The following is a 19,213-nucleotide window of genomic DNA, read 5'->3' on the forward strand; positions in this document are numbered from 1 at the left end:
CATTAACAACATGGGAAAAAAATCGAAAATAAAAGGCATAACTTCAAAGTAGCAATCAAGGCCGTCATATCGTCAGCTCTAGATATCGGGCATCATCATAGACATCATCAATATGAGACAAGAAATGAGAATATTATGAAACATAAAATAGACAAGAAGAATCAAAGCAACCAAACAGGGGATATAATTGAAAACACAGCAAACGCTCCAAGTAGCCTTCCAAGCATTATTCATTACCATTTTTGAACCGGGTTGGATTCCGGCTCCCATCATCCATCCGTCCTGACGCCTCCCGTGCTAACCAACGTGAAAGAATAAACAAAACCATAACGACCAGCAAAGAACGATGGATCAGACTGCCCGACAAGTGTGCAGTCGTCGTTTACCGTAGACTATGAGACAAATTGTAGTCTGAGTGTGACGCCTCAGATCACATTGCTCATGTCCATGGTTGACGATGGGGCGACGCTGTGGACGGATCTCGTGGCATCCAGGGACATGCGGTCACCGCTGAGCATCTTCACCACCTTCTTGTCCTTGTTGGGTCTGGCAATGAGCACTTGGGCCGGGCAGACGACCACCTCATCGTCGCCTTCTCCCCGGTCATTGCCCTTCTTCACCACCAACGGGAACAGAACAACCCGGACTACCGCTTGCTGCGTTTCCAGCTCTTCATTTGACGTGGTCTCTCCACTGCGCTCATTCATCAAGGAGGCGTTGAAGTAGACCTGGCGAGCAAGATCACCATTGGTGTCATACTCGGGCTGCAGTGGCGGTAGCATAATGTATTCTGCCAGCTGGGTGCGCATCTCAATCGACAGGTGGACCGCGACACGGAGCACCTTGCGGAGCGAGTCCAGAAGCTGGGCCTCGACATTGGTAGGTGGCGGGAGGAGGCGCGACAGAGTGTCAAAGATCTCCAAGGCGACAGCTTCGGTATCACTCTCACGCTGCTTCGAGAAGGTTGGCCGTTTCGAGAGCAGAGTCAGAGTAGTGGCGCGCCACCGGTGAATAGCACTGCGTGGGCCAATGTCGGCAAGTTGTTTCTCCAGAGACTTGAGCTTCTGTCGTTGCTCACGATCCATGCCGAATAGGTATCGTGTGAAGATAAACTCCCAGACCATGGTCATGACAACAGACATGAATACATCACGACGACGAACTCGATCGCCGAGGTAGCTGTCTACGTCGGAACCGTCCAGAATGGCGTTGTCGAACCGGTCGGCAATCTTTTCATCCTGCAGATCGCTGAGCTTGCGGCAGCGACGGTGATCGGAATGCTTCGAGAAACGGAGGACCCATTGCTGTACATGACCACATAGCTTCTGGCAAGCAGCATCGAAGTAATCCTCGTCGCGGAAGACCAAGACGTCGTCCTGCATGGCTGCCGCGATCTGTTGCTGTAGTTGTTTCACCTTGTCGCGAGCATTCTCCAATTCCTCCCGTAGCCGTCGTAGCTCCATATCCTTCTGGGCCAATGCCGTCTCCACTTCTTGTCGCACCCGATCGTGCATTTCTGCGGACAATTGTTGATTCTCCGAGCGCAATGCATCGACTTGGCGATCGAACGTCTCCTGCATAACTTGGACTTCTTGCGCATGAGTGGCAGTAAGGTTGGAGCTCGTCGTCGTGAGCCCGGCATTTTCCTCAGTCAGACGGGCTACTTCCTTCTGCAACCACTCCAGCGAGCTCTTCAATTGTTCCACTTCGGCATCCCTGTCCCGCAGATCGGCGTCGCGGCTGTTGAGGGCATGGTCACTCTTGCGTCGGGCGACGGAGGTCTTGCGGAGTTTATCTTCAGCTTCCTCACGAGCGGCGGCGAGAAGACGATTTTCCGAAATAAGGCGGTCGAGACGAGACTCGAGTTCTTGGAGGTGTTGCATACTTCGACGGTGCCGAATGCTGGGCGGTCGGCTAGGCGACCGGGGCGAGCTGGGCGTCTCACCCCAACCCTCCTACAGTAGTAAACAGACGATCGGTTAGCCAACCCAGACCTTTCGATAACGACGAAAATACCAATGCACAGAATTCATGAAAAATCAACTAGTAGAACTTACATAAACGTCCGTCATATTACGCAGGGGACGCTTGCCCTTGTCGGTGACGGGGTCGTAGGAGGAAGAAGAGGCGATGCGCTCGAGGTTGAGGTCCGAGGCTGAAGAAGCGGGAGGCTGGGGCTTGCGCTCTGATTGGTCGTCGCTCTCCTGCGCCTGAGTGGTGGCTGCCGCCCGCAAATCTCCGCTGGCAGTGCGATGATTGCGTCGCAGCGATCGAGGAGTCGGCGTCTGCTCGAGGTTCGGCGTCATGTTGTGCATGCTCTTGACCCCTCGGATGCTGCTGCTGGGCCGTAGAATTGGCTTGTCTTGTTCCGGCGTCTTGAGCACCTCAGCCGGCCATCTACCTTCCACCAGCTGACTCTCAGGGCTACGCTTCTTGATATCGACATCGTCAAACGGCGTTTCTTTATCCGGTGTTGGCCAGGCCTGACGGGCCAACGCATTGTCAGTAAACTTCCGGGTCGGCGTTTCGGGGCGAGGAAGCACATGTTCGGGCTTCATCTCCAGACGGGGCGTGCCGCGTCCGTGACCCACGGTTCTTGAACCGGTGGATCTCTCCGTTCGACCCCTTGGCTCATCCTCCTCGATGGTTTGCAATGGTGTCCGCGGCGGGGAGACTGCCTCTCGATCCACCCCTGTCGGCTGTGGCGAGGGCGTACGTGGCTGAGAGTTTTGGTCGACCTCCAATGACCACGGCCGTCGCGTTTGGTTAGGTCGACCGTGGATTGACGGGCTACGTCGTAGCTCACAAGTTGGGCTAGAGCGTGACGTTTCTTGTCCAATCTCTTTAGCGGATGGGGATCCTGACCGAACGAGTACCGACTGTCGCTCATGCACGGGAGACGGGGCGTATAGTGGAGCCTCGTGGTGGAAAGAAAGGCTAGGCTCCGTGGTTTCAGCTTCAACTTCCTTGGGAGACTCCTTGTCCTTTTGTTCTTCCCACCGTATGTCAATTTGTCTAGACTTCTCTTCCGGTCCGTCCGAAAGCACAGAAACATTATACGAAGTATCTGCTTCAACTTCGATCGTAGGCTCGTTCGGAGAAGGGTGCAATCCAGTCTCCGGTTGTGTAGACTCATCTGCTTCAGTAGGTTCCGTAGCAATTTTGGCATCGTCCTGCCCCGAAGACGGGGAGTCGGCCGTGTTAATGGGCGCCTCCAAGACTATCGCGCTGTCGCGAATTGCTTCCTTGTCAATAGTCTCTTCCTCAGCCCCATCTTTTGCTGACTCGGACGGCTCAACTAGAGCTGGTCGACGAAAATACCCTCGTTCCAGTTGAGGAAAGATGCTGGCAACCTTGCTTTGTTTCTGCGACTCCGAACCGAGGGATTCGCTGCTAGTCTTTGCGTAGATAGAGTGTTCTACATCGAGTGCGGTAGAGGGTGAAATTGGCGGAACAGCAGTTGCTTCAGAGGGAGCTTGTACGTCGCCTCGGGTTTGCTGAAATGCTCTGACTGTCGTTTTCCCTGCCGCGGCTGATGCGCTTGGGTGTCGGATCACCCCTTCCGGGATTGCGTTCTCGTCAAAATCTGCAATGCCTGGCTCGAACGGGATAGCACGAGCTTCGGGTGAGGAATCGGGTGATCGTTCGGTAGCATCGACTTCGCTTTTCTCCCAGTCTATTATAGGCCAAGAGTCATCATCTTGTGCGCGTTGCTCCCAAGCCGGGATCTCAGTTTCCTGTGGTGGAAAACTGGTGGCATCCTTCTTGTGGGGTTGCTCACCTTCTGGGTTCTGGACATCGAGGGTTTGGCTTTCCAGACGCTTCTCTTCTTCCCCAGAGTGTGGATCCGGAGAGACATCGTCCACCGTAGCCTGTTCAGCAGCCAGCGCGTCTGGTGCTTCAGCCACTTGCTGCTGGACCAGGTTCTGGTCCGCCGAAGCACCAGCGTCAACACCTGGCTGCTGCCCCCTATCAGATTCTACAAGCTCTTGTTCAGCCCTTTGCTTGGCCTTTCTGCGTTCCTTCTTGGACAACTTCTTCGTGGGAGCTGGTGCCTCCTGTTGTTCCGGGAACTTCTCAGACAACTCTTCAGGCATCCCAAGGTCGTGCTTTTCTGTTAGTGTCTCCGTATCCTGTTCTGCATTGGTCGTTTCTGGTTCTTGTTGGACAACCATATCTTGTCTCTCTGCAGTAGACAGTTCTCGGGGCTCATCAAACTCTTCTGCGCTGCGGACTGGTTCTTCCGCAGCCTGCGGGGCCTGATGGTCTTCCTTGTCTCCATCCTCCTGCACGGTGGGAGTTGTCAATTGCTTTTCTTCGACGGAAGGACGGGTGGAATCAAGAGTATCTGTCCACGTTAAACCCTCGTCACTGGTAACAGCCCCTTCAGTCGGTGCAAGCGTGGGACTGCTTTGCTCATCTCTGGCCTGTTTCTTCGCCTTCTTCTTTTTCTTCTTGGATTCTTTACGAGTGGGGAATGCCTCCTCCAAGGGCTTCTCCTGGGTCAAGTCACTCGGAATGGCTTCTGTTGCTTCCGCAGCAGATGAGTTGGTATTGTCTTCATTCCTGACCATGTTGTCTTGAAGGGACTGCTCTGACACCAGTGTAGGTCCTTCTGGTGCTTCTGCGGCTGACTCGAGAGCCTTGTCACCCGAAGGAGCTGGCTCATCAACAATGTCGTTCAAGTTTGCGTCATCTTGTACGGCATCCAAGCTGTTCTTGTCTTCTGTGGGTTCCAAAGCCTGTTCGAAAGTTGCATCTGCCACTCCCTGTTGGCCGACCAGCTCATTGTCCGGCACTGCTTCGCTCTCGACATGCGGTTCAGTTACCTCTTGAGGCTCAGTCACCTCCTGAGGCTCAGTCTCATCTTTCGCCTGGCTTAATCCCTTCTTCTTCTTTTTCTTGTTTTTCTTCGTCTTAGAGACTGGCTCTGCAAGGGTTTCGCCAACATCAACTGCGGTTTTTTCGGCAGCCTCCGGAGTAACACCTTCGGGAATAGCATGTTCCTCAGGGGTGTCTTTCTCGACCTGAACAATTGTTGTAATATCCGGCTGCTGATCACCTGAATCAAGCTTTGATTCAAATGGGACATCATCTGGCTGTTCAGCTTCCTCTCCGTGACTCTCGACGGGGGCAGCTATTTCAAGATCGTGTGATGCTGGCTCCTCCTCATCCTTTGGCATAAGGGATGCGTCAGGGCCTGATTCAGTACTGGGAGCTGCGGTTTCCACGGGTAGCTCGTCGGGAATAGCCGTAGCTGTTGCTTGCTCGTTGCCCTGAACTGCCATACCCTGTTCGGTTTCTTCCTGGCTTGCTGCCTGCTCTGCCTGGCGCTTTTTCTTCTTTTCTTTTTTGCTCTTTTTCTTTGATGGTACATTGGTCGTATAATCATCCATCTCAACTACCCCCTCGATGGACTCTCCTTGCTGCGTGGCATCCGGGGCTTCGATGACTTCCCCTACACGCGTCTCCGTAGCCTCATCCGTCAACTCCTTTTCCGGACTGACGCTAAGCGACTCTTCCTTGACAAGCTGTTCATCCTCGTGCTCAGCGTCCTCCCTAATCGGCGTCTGCTCTGTCTCCTTTACAACATCCTTAGAGACATATTCGATCACATTTCGGTCGGTGCTGGACTCTTCTTGCTCCCCCACTGACGTTTGCCCAGTTTCATCGTCAGGATTGACCATATCTTCAGCGGGCTGCGTCTCTGATCTTCCCTGTGCATCACCCGACTCCTCCGGCTCGTTAATTGCTAAAGGTTCATCTTGGCTTAAGTTATTGGAATCCAGCTCAACGGGTTTAACTACTTCATCGTAGGGAACGGAAACTGGGTCGTCTTCACTTTTCTCATGCTCGAGTTGGGGTGGATGAGCGGAAGAAGTCGCTTGCTCTTGCTCTACCTGCGGAGATACCATGTCATCAGTCCAAATCAGATCTTTATCGTTCTCGCCGTGGTTTTCGGTGCCGTGGGACTGATTGTCTTTACCGTCATCTTCAGCAGGTATGTTTGCCGTTTCGAGCGATTTTTCCGCGGTCTTCGTTTCGCTGGGCACTTGAGTGTCGCTCGAATGGCGAGTCTCGTCAGCTGGCTCCGTAGCATCGGCTAGGCTCTTGGACTGGCGTTTCTTGTCTTTCTTTGCCTTCTTCCTCGCTTTGGCTGACATGGGAGGGGCGTCCTTCTCGGGATCTTCTGGTTGTGGAGCGACTACCTCGGATTCATGCAGAGCAGGGACTGTAGCGTCGACGGGTGTATCAGGCTCAACCACGGTTTCAGGTTCAACTGCGGCCTCAGGTTCAAGCGGCGTTTGAGGTTCGATTGGGGTTTCAGGCTCGGTAGATAGCTCAGGCTCTGCAGGAGTACCGGGTTCGATTGGCGTAACTGGCTCGCTTGGTCCATCATCTGCACCAGTATCTTCGTTTGCCTCTGCAGTCATGCTTTTCTTCTTCTTCTTCTTTTTCTTCTTGGACTTAGAGGAGCCACTCTCCTGTTCAGCAGTCGTGGTCATAGGCTGGGGATCAGCTTCTGGGGCAGAAGGTTGCGCATCCGTCTCCGGATTCGCTTCGGGCTGCACTTGTTCTACTGCTTCTCTGGCCATGATGTCTGCGGCTGGTTCGTTTTCCTCTGCTGATTCCTTGGGGGTAACAAAAGCATATTCGGCCGAGTCAGACTTCGGGGCCGCTGTGGCATCAATTTCGTCTGATGGTAGAGTCACCGGATCCTCCAGTTCTTCAATTTTCTCCTCAGTCACAGGTTCGGGTGAGTGCTGTACAGCATCCTCAGGACCAGTGGCATCCGTCATAGTAGCTTGAGTTTCGTCCGCTAAATTACGCGTCTCGCCAGTAGGCGTTTCTTCAGCGGGCTGCTCCGAAGCAGGTTCAGCCTCCAGAGACTGAGTCAATCCAGTATCATGGGAATCTTGGCACAGTCCAGAATGAGCGTCGTCTTTGGGCACGGGCTCATCATCCTGCCGACTGGCGCCGAGTGCATCGGCCGCAGGGTCGCTCGGCTCAGAAGGTTGCGATTCCGGTTCCGCGTCTGCGAAAGAGACCGACTTCCTCTTTTTCTTGTCCTTCTTGGCCTTCTTCTTGGACTTCGATGACTCCTGTGGATCTTGGACAGGTTCAGTAGGCTCGATCGGCTCACTGAGCGCAGTTTCAATGTCCCCGATCTCCTCTGTTGGCGGTTCTGGAACAGTGTCCTCAGAAGGGTCAACGTTCTCGGATACAGCAGAGTTGCTGACGTCCTCAGGAGTGTCAGTAGGCCCGCTGCCTGCCTCGATTGGGGTTTCGTTGCTCTCATCCCCTTGCACGGGCCCAGGCTGGGACTCATCAAGACTGGCAGACTGACGCTTCTTCTTCTTTTTCTTGTCTTTCTTTGATTTTGTAGAAGATGTAGTCTGAATTTCTTCTTGTGCTGGCTCTTCTTGGCCCACGTCAGTAGGTGTTTCATGCTCGACTGCGCCTTGCTCCGAAGTCTCAAAACTAGCAGGCAGTTCCGCTGGAGCCTGTTCTTGAGAGCCCTCTACAGTTGAAGCGACATCATCCTGTGGTACGGAAGCTTCAATGGGTGCTGTTTCTGCTTCGGTATTCTTCTCGGTTGAAGCGTCATTTTCAGCGCCATCATCCATGCCTGTCTGGCCCTCTTCAGCCTGGTGGGCTTCAGATACGGGCTCATCATTCTTGGGTTCAGGCTGCTCTTCCTGCACCTCGGTGGGTTCGATATTTTCCTTTGATGGCTCGTTGTCCAGAGGCGCTTGATCAACGGCATCCATGGTTCTAGTTGCTGAAGCTTCTGTCTCAGTTGCAGTCATCTCACCCATAGGGCTCTTCTCAGCGGCCTCCTGAGGTTGCTCCTCTGTGGAAGTAGCGTCAGGTTCCGATACACCATTAGCAGATATTTGTGGCCCAGCATCAGTGAAGGTCGCATCGTGATGCTGGTCGTCTGCAGTGTCTGCAGACTCCGTAGTCTCCGGCGCGACATGCTCAGAAGTTGCAGTTGCACCTTGAGGCAAATCGCTCGGTGACTCGTCGATTGCAATGGCCGGGGTCTCTTCTTCAGAAGGAGCCTCCTTAGCTCGCTCCAACACAAGCCCTTCGCTTGCCTCTACGTTTTCGTTTGTCGGAAGATCCACTTTCTCATCCACGGAAGACTTTGGCTCCTCAGGAGCTGGGTCTTCTGGTGGAGCATCCTCGGGCACGGTCACAGCTTCTGGTTCGGGCGCTGGCGTGATGTCAACGGATTCGGCCTGCTGCTTCTGCTGCTTCTTCTTTTCCTTCTTCGCCTTCTTCCTTTGAGCAGCAGTCATGGGAGGAGATTCAGTGGCTTGCTCTACAGGGGCTTCGGTTGCGTCGATGGGTTCTGTCTCTCGGACTGCCTCTTCTTGTTGCTCGGGTTCTGTGGGGGCGGAACCTTCGGCAGCGACGGGAACTTCCGCAGTCTCAACCGTAGGATCAATATTGTCTAGGGGAGGCTCGACAGGTGCTAGGCTCTCGTCGGGCGACGCAGACAGGCTTTGTCGCTTCTTCTTCTTGTTCTTCTTGCTCTTTTTACCAGTCGGTGTAGAGCTCCCCGCTTCGGATTCAGGGTCGAGTTCAGGCGCCGCCTCGACCGCCGATTGATCGGGCACATGTGGTGCCTGATCATTGGCCTCGGTCTGCTCCACCGGCAGGGTTGAGTCGCTAACAGTGGCATCGGCGAGGGGCTCCGCTATAGCATCCTCGGAAGCCTCATTATTTTGCTGGGCGGCGGATGGCAGCTCACCGCTTGTTTGGAGGAGCGGGGGCTCGGCGGAGTCTTCTTGACTGGGCTCGGGCTGTTTAGCCTCAGATTCGGGTTCAGGCTCAGGCTCAGGCTCGGTTTCGTCCAGGGCGGAAGATTTGCGATTCTTCTTCTTTTTCTTGTTTTTCTTTTTCGGCTGTTCCTCTACTGCCTCTTCCGCTTGAACCCCTTGAGTGTCCCCAGCCGAATCGCCTGTCTCGGGCTTTTCTCCCTCGGGAAGCTTCAATTCATCGCTCCTCTCCGTTTCCGCAACATGGCTTGACAGTTCTTTGTTTTCGTCGCGAGCCTCATCTGCCACCTTTGATTCGGGGGATTCTTCGCCAGTCACAGTTGATTCAGGCACATTTTCAGTCGCGGTCGCGACTTCAACTTCAGTCGCAGCTTCAGTCACAGGAGCAACTTCAGTTCCCGAAGCAGCTTCAATTTCGGCTGCAGCTTCGGGCTCCAGGACAGGTTCGCTCTCGACAGCAGCTACGGCCTCACGAGCAACTTCTGGTTCTGGTGCTGCCTCGGTTCCGAGTGCAGCTTCCACTTCGGGGGTAGCTTCAGCGTTAGCTGCAACCTCAGGTTCTGGAGCAGGTTCAGTCTCGGGGGCAGCTCCAGTGTCAACAACCGCTACATCCTCAGGAGCAAGCTCAGGTTCCGTGGCAGCTTGAGCTTCTGAAAAAATTTCGGCCGAGGACGTTGGTTGAGAATCCTCGGTTGGCTCTGTTTCTAGCGAGGTCGCGGCGGCGCTTTTGCGCTTGTTCTTTTTCTTCTTTTTGCTACTTTTGCGTGATAGAGAAGCTTCCAGTTCCTCAGTGGCTTCCTGAGAGTTATCTTGAGCTATAGCTGGGTCGGGAATCGATTTCGCTTCATCGGCAGCAGGTAAGTCCGCGGTTTCCGTTATATCCTTCTGCAGCTCGGCTTCGGTCGCTGGGACCTCGTTTTCTTCCTTAGCCTCGGATATCTGTTCTTTCTCTTGCGTCTGGATATCAACTTCTTGGACTTCGCTTTGCTGCAGCTGCTCTGTTGCTTTTTCGAACTCAACTGGCTCGGGTTTAACGGCTTCCTTTTCCGTGGTGAGATCCTGTGACGTTTCTTCCGCTACTGTAGTTTTAGCCTCAGCACTAAGAGGTAATTCTTCAGGCTGATGCTCGAAGACCGGCGCCTCATTCTCATTCGGCTCCACAACATCTGCAGAGTTATCATGACTCGCCGTTTGAGCAAATTCAGGCTCTATAGGTGCTGCAAGCTCCTCAGGAAACTGGGAGTTATTGGCATCCTCCGTAGATTCTGTAGCATGAGCGGGAATAAAGTCGGCCGGTGAGGATTCAGGCGCATCAGCCACTGTAGGCACGTCTAGTCCGGCTGCAGTAGCCTGACTGGTTTCCTCGTTCGCGAGATTGACACTCTCCTCGGAGGGCTTACTATTCTCCTCTACACCCGTAGCATCCTGTGTTGTCACAGCCTCGTCACTTGGCTCGGCCTTGTTGTCCGTAGCGTCGCCCTCGAGGGGTGTCTCAGTCTCGACCTCCTTGGGTTGTTCGTTTGATCGTGCCGTCTGTTCAACAATAGCCTCCTCAGCTAGCTGAGCCGCCTCTAGATCCCCAGACGCTATAGTAGTCTCGGTCTTGTCTTCCACAGCCGTAGACTCTTCGGCAGGCTTAGCGTCTTCGGCGTTTACAGCCTCTTCTGCAGTCAAGTCTTGGGATGCACCTTTACTCTTCTTCTTCTTCTTTTTCTTGGCTTTCTTAGAAGAGGCCGGTGCATCCGCAGACTCTGCGGCATCAACAACAGGCACTGCTTCAGCCTCTGGCTGAGGTTCGGGGACTGCCGGGGTCTCTTCTGCCTTAGGTTCCTCTACCACAGATTCTTCTCGTAGAATGCCGGGCTCTTCCACGGCAGGCGTATCTTGAGGCATAGCTGCAGGCTGTTCTATTTCTGCAGGCTGTTCGGCGGCTGGAGTGTCTACATTTGCATCGTCCAGACCTTCCGTCTTGGTTAGTGACTCCTCAGGTGTGACTTGATCCGCCAGTTGTGGTTCCTGGGCGTCCTGTTCGGTTGGCTTATTGGCCTCTGCAGAAACCTCTTCTGTGATTGAAGCATCACCGGGATTGGGCACTTCTTGCGATGTGGGCTCCATTTGCTTCTCGGATTCCGCGGCAGGCGCGTCGGTTAAGGCAGGTTGCTCCGCTAAAGCTGGCGCTTGTGTGTATGTCTCCACTAGCTTTTCCTCATCTTTAGGCTCAACCGCAGTCTCGCCAGTCGATTCCGCAACCACGGTAGGCTGTTCGGCGGTTGCTGTCTCGTGGGAGCTGGGCTCTGTGTCGGCCTCAGCTGTAGTAGGTAGAGGCCCCGTCTCGGTGACCATCTCCTCAGGAGCAGCAGCGGGCTCAGCCGGCCCCGGCTCCTGGATTTCAGACTCTAGCGCCTGTTCAGGTACCTCAGGCTCAGTAGCGCTCTGTGCAACCTGCTCCTCCTGGGATGTAGTTGGCTCATCCGAAGCTGGGGTAGGCTCGGGAGTGCCTAGATCGATGCTCTTGCCCTTCTTCTTCTTCTTATTTTTTTTCTTCTTCGAAGTCGAAGACGTAGATACATCTGCAACAGGCTCTTCGGCTTGGGTATCGAGGGGCTCAGTCGTAGCGTCACCCGTGGCTTCGGCTGCGGGCTCCGAGCTGAGGAGAGCATCCTCGGTCTTGATAGGCTCCGGCTCCTGATGCTCGGTTTCAGGGGCCTTCTCGGACAGGAGTGGCTCTTCGTTAATCTCAGTAGGTCCAGCAAAGTCGCTTACTGGCACTTCCTGAGCAATCTCTGCCTCCACAAGGGCCTTTTCTCCCTCCGGCATTTTCACTCCGACGGGGGTATCCTCGACGACTGTCACTTCAGGCCCACTGACGCCTAATTCTTCGGGCTGTTCCTGTGTGGGTTCACTGGAATGGCTTCCTGTGTCAGCTGGAGTAGGTTCCGGGTTATCTACATTAATGTCACCCGCAGCAGCCTCCACCGGCTCCTGTTTAGCCTCTGACGAGTCTTCTCCCGGTGCCAATACATCCACATGGTGTTCTTCGGACTGGATGGCGGTCTCTGGGTCAGCACCCCTGGTCTCGTCTTCCGTCACCAGCTCTGGACTCTCTGCATCACTTTGCTCACGTGGCGCTGATTGCTCTTGTCTCTCACTCTCGACGTGAGGCTCTGCAGGAACTTCAACATTATCATCCAAGGCTTTGCTAGCATCCTCAGGCACTAAATGGCTAGCCTCTGCCATAACCTCAGCACTGACTTGTTCCGGATTGTGCTCGTCGGTCTTCGCTCCAGCATGCTTTGCGGTGGAAGTTGTATCGGCATCCGCCTTTCCTTGAACGGGTTCATCAACGGTCGGGGCAGGTGCGACATCCTCAGGCACGTCTTGAGAATCTGTACCAGTAACAACTGGCGTAGACTCTATTTCAGTTGAGGTGACATCGACCTGAAAGTTATCTGGTTCGTGAACACCCATCTCGCCCTTGGCCTGATCGATTTCCCGAGCCTGTAGTTCTTCGGTTTGGTCTAGCTTGCCCAGTACAGAACCAGCAACAGCTGCCACGGCCGTACCGACCATAGCCGCAACACCTACAGGTGCGCTCTCTTGAACCGGCTCAATCGATCGATCTTTGTCTAGCGCCAGAGAATCTGAGGTAGGGATCTGGACCGGAAGGTCCTCACTTGCAGCAGCTTTGGCGGTGTGCTCGCCCTCCTCAATTGTCTGTGCTTTCTCTAGGCTGATCTGCTCTTCAGAGCGCTGGGAGTCGAGCTTTATATCACCTGAGGTACCAGCATCACCTCCGGTTTCTACATCAGCATTGTGTTCAAGGGTTGCGAAATCATTCCTGGGCTGTGTTGGTGTAGTTTCGGCCACATCTTCGCCATGAGGTACTTTGTTTTCAGGCGTAGATGGGCGTACTTCAGGAAGCGACGGGAGGGTCTCCAGGCGTTCATTTCCAATCTCTTCTTTCACACCAACTGCCGAACCTTCAGCTGAGGGAAGGGGGCCAATCTCTGGAGATGGTGGCAATTCCTGGTGCACGTTGACGTCTTGCAAAAGCTCAGAGGGCGAATGAAACTCGTACTTCAGCTTCTCCTTCCTGGAAGGAGGATGATGAGGAATCTGGCCGAACGAAGCGGCGGTTGGAGTGCCTTGTTGAGAATCGAGGAAGTCGTACGAGCCCTCATCGCTTGATTGGTTCTGTGCAGCAGAAGTCTCTACGGCCATAGCCCGTGGCGGTCCCTGAACGTGTTCGCTGAGATCAACCATTTCCCACTTCTTCATATCTGGTAGAGCTGCAAGGTCTTCCACAGATGCATTTGCTGAAGAAGCCTTGCTTGAAGGCAAAGAAGGGAGGGGCTCATCAGGGTGAGCCTCCGACTTGCTAGCACCAAAGCGCTCAACGAGCCACAAGGGCCGGATTTCACGAGAATTCTTGAACTCGGTGGAGGCCGGGCGGCGACGACCCTGTGTTGGAGAACCAGGGGAAGGAACGACGACCGAAGAAACGGAAGGAGAGCGGTTGGCTCGAGGTGAAGTTGGTGGCCGACGGAAGTGTATTGGTACTGCAGTAGGGGATTCGGTTGACCGCAACACAGACGACCGCCGAGATCTTTGACCTTGGTTCTCTTCTTGAGACCGGGCTAGCTCAGGCGAGGTTGGTCTACTCTGCGACATGGGCGCGGGGTTGGCGGTCTTCTCAGACGCAGGCGGCGATGCAGAGCGACTCCGTAGCCGGGAGTCGAGGACATCAAGTCCCAGCCCTGTGATCTCAGGATCCAGCCGCCCCGAAGCACCACGATGACCATCACCCTCGTCTACCTTGACTGGCATTTCGGGGCCCTCCTCTAAAAAAGACTGTTGTTCGTCGTCCTGGGATTGTTTCCGATCCTATACATGGAAGAAGAAGAAAGATAATCTTAGTATATGCGCTGTACAAGAACTGTCAAACGGATATGGGAATAACCAAGGCAAAGCCAAAATTTACAGGTAATCAGAAAGACAACCAAGCACTATACCTTCTCAAGCTCCGACGCTTTACCAGATTCCATCATGTCTTCGTATCTTTGTCGACGTCTCTCTTCCCTTCGTTGCCTGCTAGACTTATAATGTTCGACGTTAATGTTCTCCTCGTCATGCTGCTTGCGGGACTCGTCATCCAGCCCATCTCCTCGACTGGAGCTGCGACGCCGTGAAGATCTCTCTCTACGTCCAGACCCGATCTCCGATTGGACTTCCCGAGAGGAAAATTTATCAGCAGAGGATGTTCCCTTGTCTTCTACCGGTGCTGAAACTCTTGACCCAAAAAGATTGCTCAAGAAACTGCCGGGTTTGGTGTCCTTCGTCTTTTCTTCCAGCCTGGCGGGCGAAGAGGTGATGGAAACCGCGTCTTCAAAGTTGTCACTACTACTGCGCTTGGAACGCCTCTTCCGTCTCTTCTTCTTCCCTTCACCCTCATCAGCCCCGACTGTGGATGGATCAATGTCATCGTCGATTGGCTCGATGTCACCGCTGCTCTGCTCTGGAGTGTCTCGCAATGTCGATGGGCCATCCTCTTTGGTTCCAGGCGCTGACACGAAGTAAGGAGAGCCGCGGTCTTGCGTGGAGGTTGGATCGCTCATTTTTTCCTGCCTCTCTATCGACTCTTCAGGCTCAAAGCCACCGGGCATGGAAAGGACCTCCACGGGAATTTCAGAAACGCTCTTATTGACGGGCTCCCGGCTTGGCTGAATGGCAGGGCTATCGCTGGCATTGTGCTCTTTTCTGCGGCTGAGGTGCTCGATAACTTCCTGGGCAATGGATTGCCGGGGCTCGTTTGCGAGCTCTTCACCAGTACGAGATTTAGGCTCCGGAAAGAGGGGCCCATCCTCGATGCGGTATTCCGGTGCTATTTGGATGTTCTCGTCATCGTCCGGCGTCTCGACTTCGCCTTCCACAAATCCATGGGGCACGGAACGTGACACGGGTGCTTCTTCCCAGGGTGACACAAACTGCACCTTCGGCTCCGAGGTAGGAGGAGAGCGCCTAGTATGGAATGTGGGATCATCCGTTACAAGCGAAGGGTCAAAGCCAGCAGCTGCAGTTGCAGCAGCAAGTGCAGCAGCAAACTCGATATCTGCTCCTACCATGGTTGGGGCCTCCTTAGTTGTAGACTGCTTAGTTGTAGACTGGTTAGAGGAGCTTGATGGCATGTCCCGTGCAGTGTCTGCGGTAATAGGCTCAACCTCCTCAATGTGCTCAAGGACCCTAGTATCTTGGTCGACAGATTCATGCTCGGAGGATGTTGAGGGCACTTCGTACTCATGCGTCTCATGCTTGCCCCATGATACCCGTGAGCCGGTTGTTTGCCGTTCAAACCTGTTCTCTCCTTCGTGCCGTTCAGGGACCAATACAATTGGTGTCGCTCTAGCGGAGCCCACCTGGCTATGGGGAGGGGTTGGCTCAGTAAGCGTCAGACCAGGTACAGGCCACGGCAAACCATTATAGTCAGGGTGTGGTTCCTCCGTTACAATAGCAGATTCGTTCGTAGGCTCTACTTCGATAATAGTTGGCATCGAAGTGGGCTCTCGGCGTGTGTAGGTATCAGGGCTGTAGCGTAGCTCCTCAGGAGCAAAGAATTGAGCATAGTCCTCGTAGACGGGCTTTGTGCGAGGAGGTGGGCGAGACTGCCGGGGCCTCACATCCTCCGGCAGGCGGTCTCTCTGCGAGCGCTCCTCTGCCATGGTTCGTCCACTCTCCGACATTGGTAGACTTGATGCGATAGACTCTGATTCGGAAACGCGGCGCCTCTCTGCTCGGCGCTTTTCACGACGCTCCTCGTGCCGACGTTGGCTGGCGGTCTCGGAGAAATCATCGTTCGAACTGCTTCTAGAAATCATTGTGGAAGCAGCAAAACCACCTATCGCTCCTACAGCAGCGGCACCCATCAAGGACGAGGATTCTTTCTCTCTGCGTGAGTTTTCTTCCTCGATCTTTGACATTTCATATTCACGTTCTCTCTGTTGGCTTGCTTGACGTTCAGCATCCCGAAGCGCCATCTCTTGCTCTCTATCGACAAGTCGCACTCCTCCGCCGGCATCGCCCTCCCGTCGCAGACTTTCCAGGCGATTGGTACGCCGCTCCTTGTTAGCCTGTTCTTCGGTCAAGTCAAATTGGACTGAGGCCTGGTCTTTCAGCGTCGAGCGACGTCTAAAGCTTGACGACGACATTTTCTCGAGGGGCTCTGCGTGGAAGACCGGGGAGGAATCACTACGCCGGTGGGCCCGATTGAATCTCGCGGAGATATCACTTCTCTCGGTATAGACTGCGGTCCTCTGGTTCCATCTGTCGCTTCTTGATGGGGTTTCGTAAGGCATGAAAGCGCTTACAGGGGTTGGGTGTACATCAGGTACGCTATAGGAGGGGATAGATTCGCCTTGAGAAGTGTATACTGCCTGCGAAACCGGAGTCACTGGCTGTGGCTGCTGCAGGGGAATAGGTCCTGGCCTGACCAATGTCGGCTGGGAAGGAGGTTGAGATGAGGCCTTGATGGTGTCGAAATGTGAAGGGTCACTGGTGGGGACAGGAACCACGTGTTGAAGACTTCCAGTACTACTTGCAGCATCGTGACTGGATACCTTAGATTCTCGGTGGTATGCTGATGCTAAGGCGGCCGTTCCGAGACCAGCTGCGACCGCAGCCTCTGTGGGGAAGCGGTTCTCCGAGGAGCGAGACCTTCTCTTCTTCTGCTTCTTCTTGGACTTCTTGCTTCCCCAATTCCAAGGCCATCTCGACGTTCCGGAATCAGAAGAGTGAGAGTCAGTGCTGGGGAAATGACCACTTTCGCCGAATGCGAGGCCGGAAGTAACACTTGAGGAGGACTGGTCACCCGAGTCAAGATCTTCCCAGCCCTCATCGTTAGCAGCAGACGACTCGTAATCAGACCGACCGGATCGGGTCTCTTTGCCGACAAGTATCTCCCCAGTGCGCCGATTCTTGCGATGGGATGAGGCGGCCAGTGCAGTGGCGGCTGCGCCTAGACCCAGTAAGGCAGCATCCACATCTGTATCCGCTTTCTTCTTGCTTCGCCTGTTAGACTTACCTGACTGGCGCTTCGTGTATCCAGACCCAAAGGCCAGATCTGCATCGAGTGATGATGACGAAGAATTGTTATTGCTGAAAGAGAAGATGCTCTTGCGCCTCTTGGTCCGACGCTTGCGGCGGTTCTCTGACGATGCAGTGAAAAACGAACTGAAGCCACTACCGACAGTCTTGCGAGCGGGTCTTGAAATATCCACAAAAGATTCATCAGAAGAAGATGTCTTTCTAGGTTTCCTTCCCCTCGAAGATGTACTGCGGCTCCTGCTTCTGTGACGGGATTCGTATTCTGACACAGCCGCTGTTCCAACTGCCACGCCCAGGGCCGCATTCCTCAGGGCAGCATGTCGCTGACTTCTAGATGATGAGCGGGAGCGAGACCGAGAGCGAAGTCGAGATCCTTCATATCTGCTGAGTTTCGAGTCCGAATGATAGGAGCTGTGGTCGGTATGTTCCCGCGATCGGCTTCGATGGGACCGTCTGTAGACTCCGCGTGAGGTCTGGCTTCGTCGACCGGCTGTGGAGGCGCCTTCACTTTCGTGGATCGAATGCCGAGAGCTCGCCACCTCACCCGTTCGAATGCTGTAAGACTCGTCGAACTCCTTACTACTGAAGATAGATTTGACCGCATATCCACCAAGTAGCCCGGGCAACCACGAGTTTCTCGACGACCTGTTGCGACGCCTTCCTTCGTCCTCTGACGAGGAGTAGCGGCTTGCTTTATCAACACGTGATCCATTACTGTACCTATCAGCAGAGCGGCGGCGAGGTTTGTGGTTGTGCTTGCGAGGTGCGTCTTGAGATGTCGTGCCTGGCTCAAAGCAGTATTTGCAGACCCCGATAGATTCCGTATAATCCTCGAACATGCCGACACCTTCTGGGTCCTTCCAAAAGTTGATAAATTTGTCCAAGGGGCCTTGTTGACGTTGTTGAAAAGCCAAACCTCCGGATTGGAAAGGAGCACAGTGGTATACTGCAGCATGATCGGGATGTAGCGGACTCGCCGCGTACCCGGCCGCCGCCGCCGCCGCCGCTGCCGCAGGTCCTGCAGCAAAAGGCGGCATATTCTGCTGAGGGGGGAACGCCGGAGTCTCCGGGTAGGCTGGGAGTACCTCTTCGTAGTTTTGCATGGTGTACTGAGAAGAATGGTCAACGCTTGCAGACTGATGGTGGTGGCTCATCATATAACCGGCCGCTGCACCGGCGGCGGCTGCGCCAACTGCAGCACCCGCTCCATGAGAATGAGGAGGCTTCGGAGGGCTCGATGCGGTAGGTGGCACATAGTTTGCAGGGGATTCCGAGATAGTGTGCCCTGGGGAATCCATAACCTCAGCTCCTGACATTGTCGTTGCAGTGGCGACAGCAGGTGGGCTTGAGATTCCAGCCGTCTGTACAGAGGGTCTTGGTGGTCTTGATGGTTTTGGTGGTTTCGGCGCAGAAGCAGAAGGTGGTTCAACGGGCTGTTCCATTCCCAACTCAGCGTCATCCATAAAGTAGGCCGCTGCAGCGCCGACCTGGCCCATGCTACTTGGCTCTGGCGGCGGGTTTGCGGTGGGCGATGCGGTCATCAGATGCGCTTGGTCGCTGGGGGCTACCAACGGAGGTTTAGGTCGGACGCCAGGCTGGTCTTGGACGGACTGCCCCTGATCGCCGTAGTAATCGGCTGCTTCTCCTGCAGGGTTTGGCGGTTGGTAAGGCTCAGCAACGTATGCCGGGAATTGGCCAGGAAACTGCTGTGTTACATGAGGATCGTAGAATGCGGTTGCATGCGGCGGGCTGGGCATTGAAGTGGTAGGCATTGCCTCGGTAACTGGAGGGTACGTATGAGGACTCGCGGTGGCGAAGTCGCCAGGAGAAGGAGGCATGCCCGTAGTTACTGGGGATGCATACATATCGCCTGACTGAGTTCGTTGTCGTTCACGCCGATCGCCATCACGCTCACGCTCGCGACTCGGCGATCGCGCTCGCTCGCGCCTGCGGGAGCTTGTCCCTTCTCCATCTCCATTGTCTCGGTATCGATCTCGACGGTCGGTGGTGTCGTTTGAATCTTGACGCCGGGGTGCGCGTTCGATCATGACCCGGTCGGGTTCGATGGGGGTGCCCTGGTCTGCTGTCGCATAGCTCGAGGCTACCGACTCGCCTGCCACACTTGGAGCATAGCGCTTACTCCGACTGCTGGAGGATCGGTAGTTGGACAGATCGCCCAAGCCACGATCACGGTCGTCACCCCGTGAGGACTTGCGGCTTACTGTGGAAGATTTCGAGTCGGTTCTGCGACGGCTGCTGCTCTTGGAGCTTGAGGAGCTGCGGACATCAGAAGACGAGCGACCCCCGCCCAAAAGGGCTTTGAACAT

At 54.7% G+C, this 19,213-nt stretch overlaps 1 protein-coding gene across 1 annotated transcript; it reads right to left on the reverse strand.

Moving 5' to 3' along the window:
• Positions 1-425: 425 nt before the first annotated feature.
• On the reverse strand, positions 426-19,213 carry lah (involucrin repeat protein; the record flags this gene model as incomplete). The annotated part of the gene is made up of 3 exons (XM_035496951.1): positions 426-1,955; positions 2,058-13,673; positions 13,802-19,213. 3 exons carry the CDS (start codon positions 19,211-19,213, stop codon positions 426-428), a joined length of 18,558 nt encoding a protein of 6,185 aa, XP_035352844.1.

The sequence above is a fragment of the Aspergillus tubingensis genome (assembly GCF_013340325.1).
Source record: "Aspergillus tubingensis WU-2223L DNA, scaffold_3, whole genome shotgun sequence".
NCBI classification, from domain to species: Eukaryota; Fungi; Ascomycota; class Eurotiomycetes; order Eurotiales; family Aspergillaceae; genus Aspergillus; species Aspergillus tubingensis.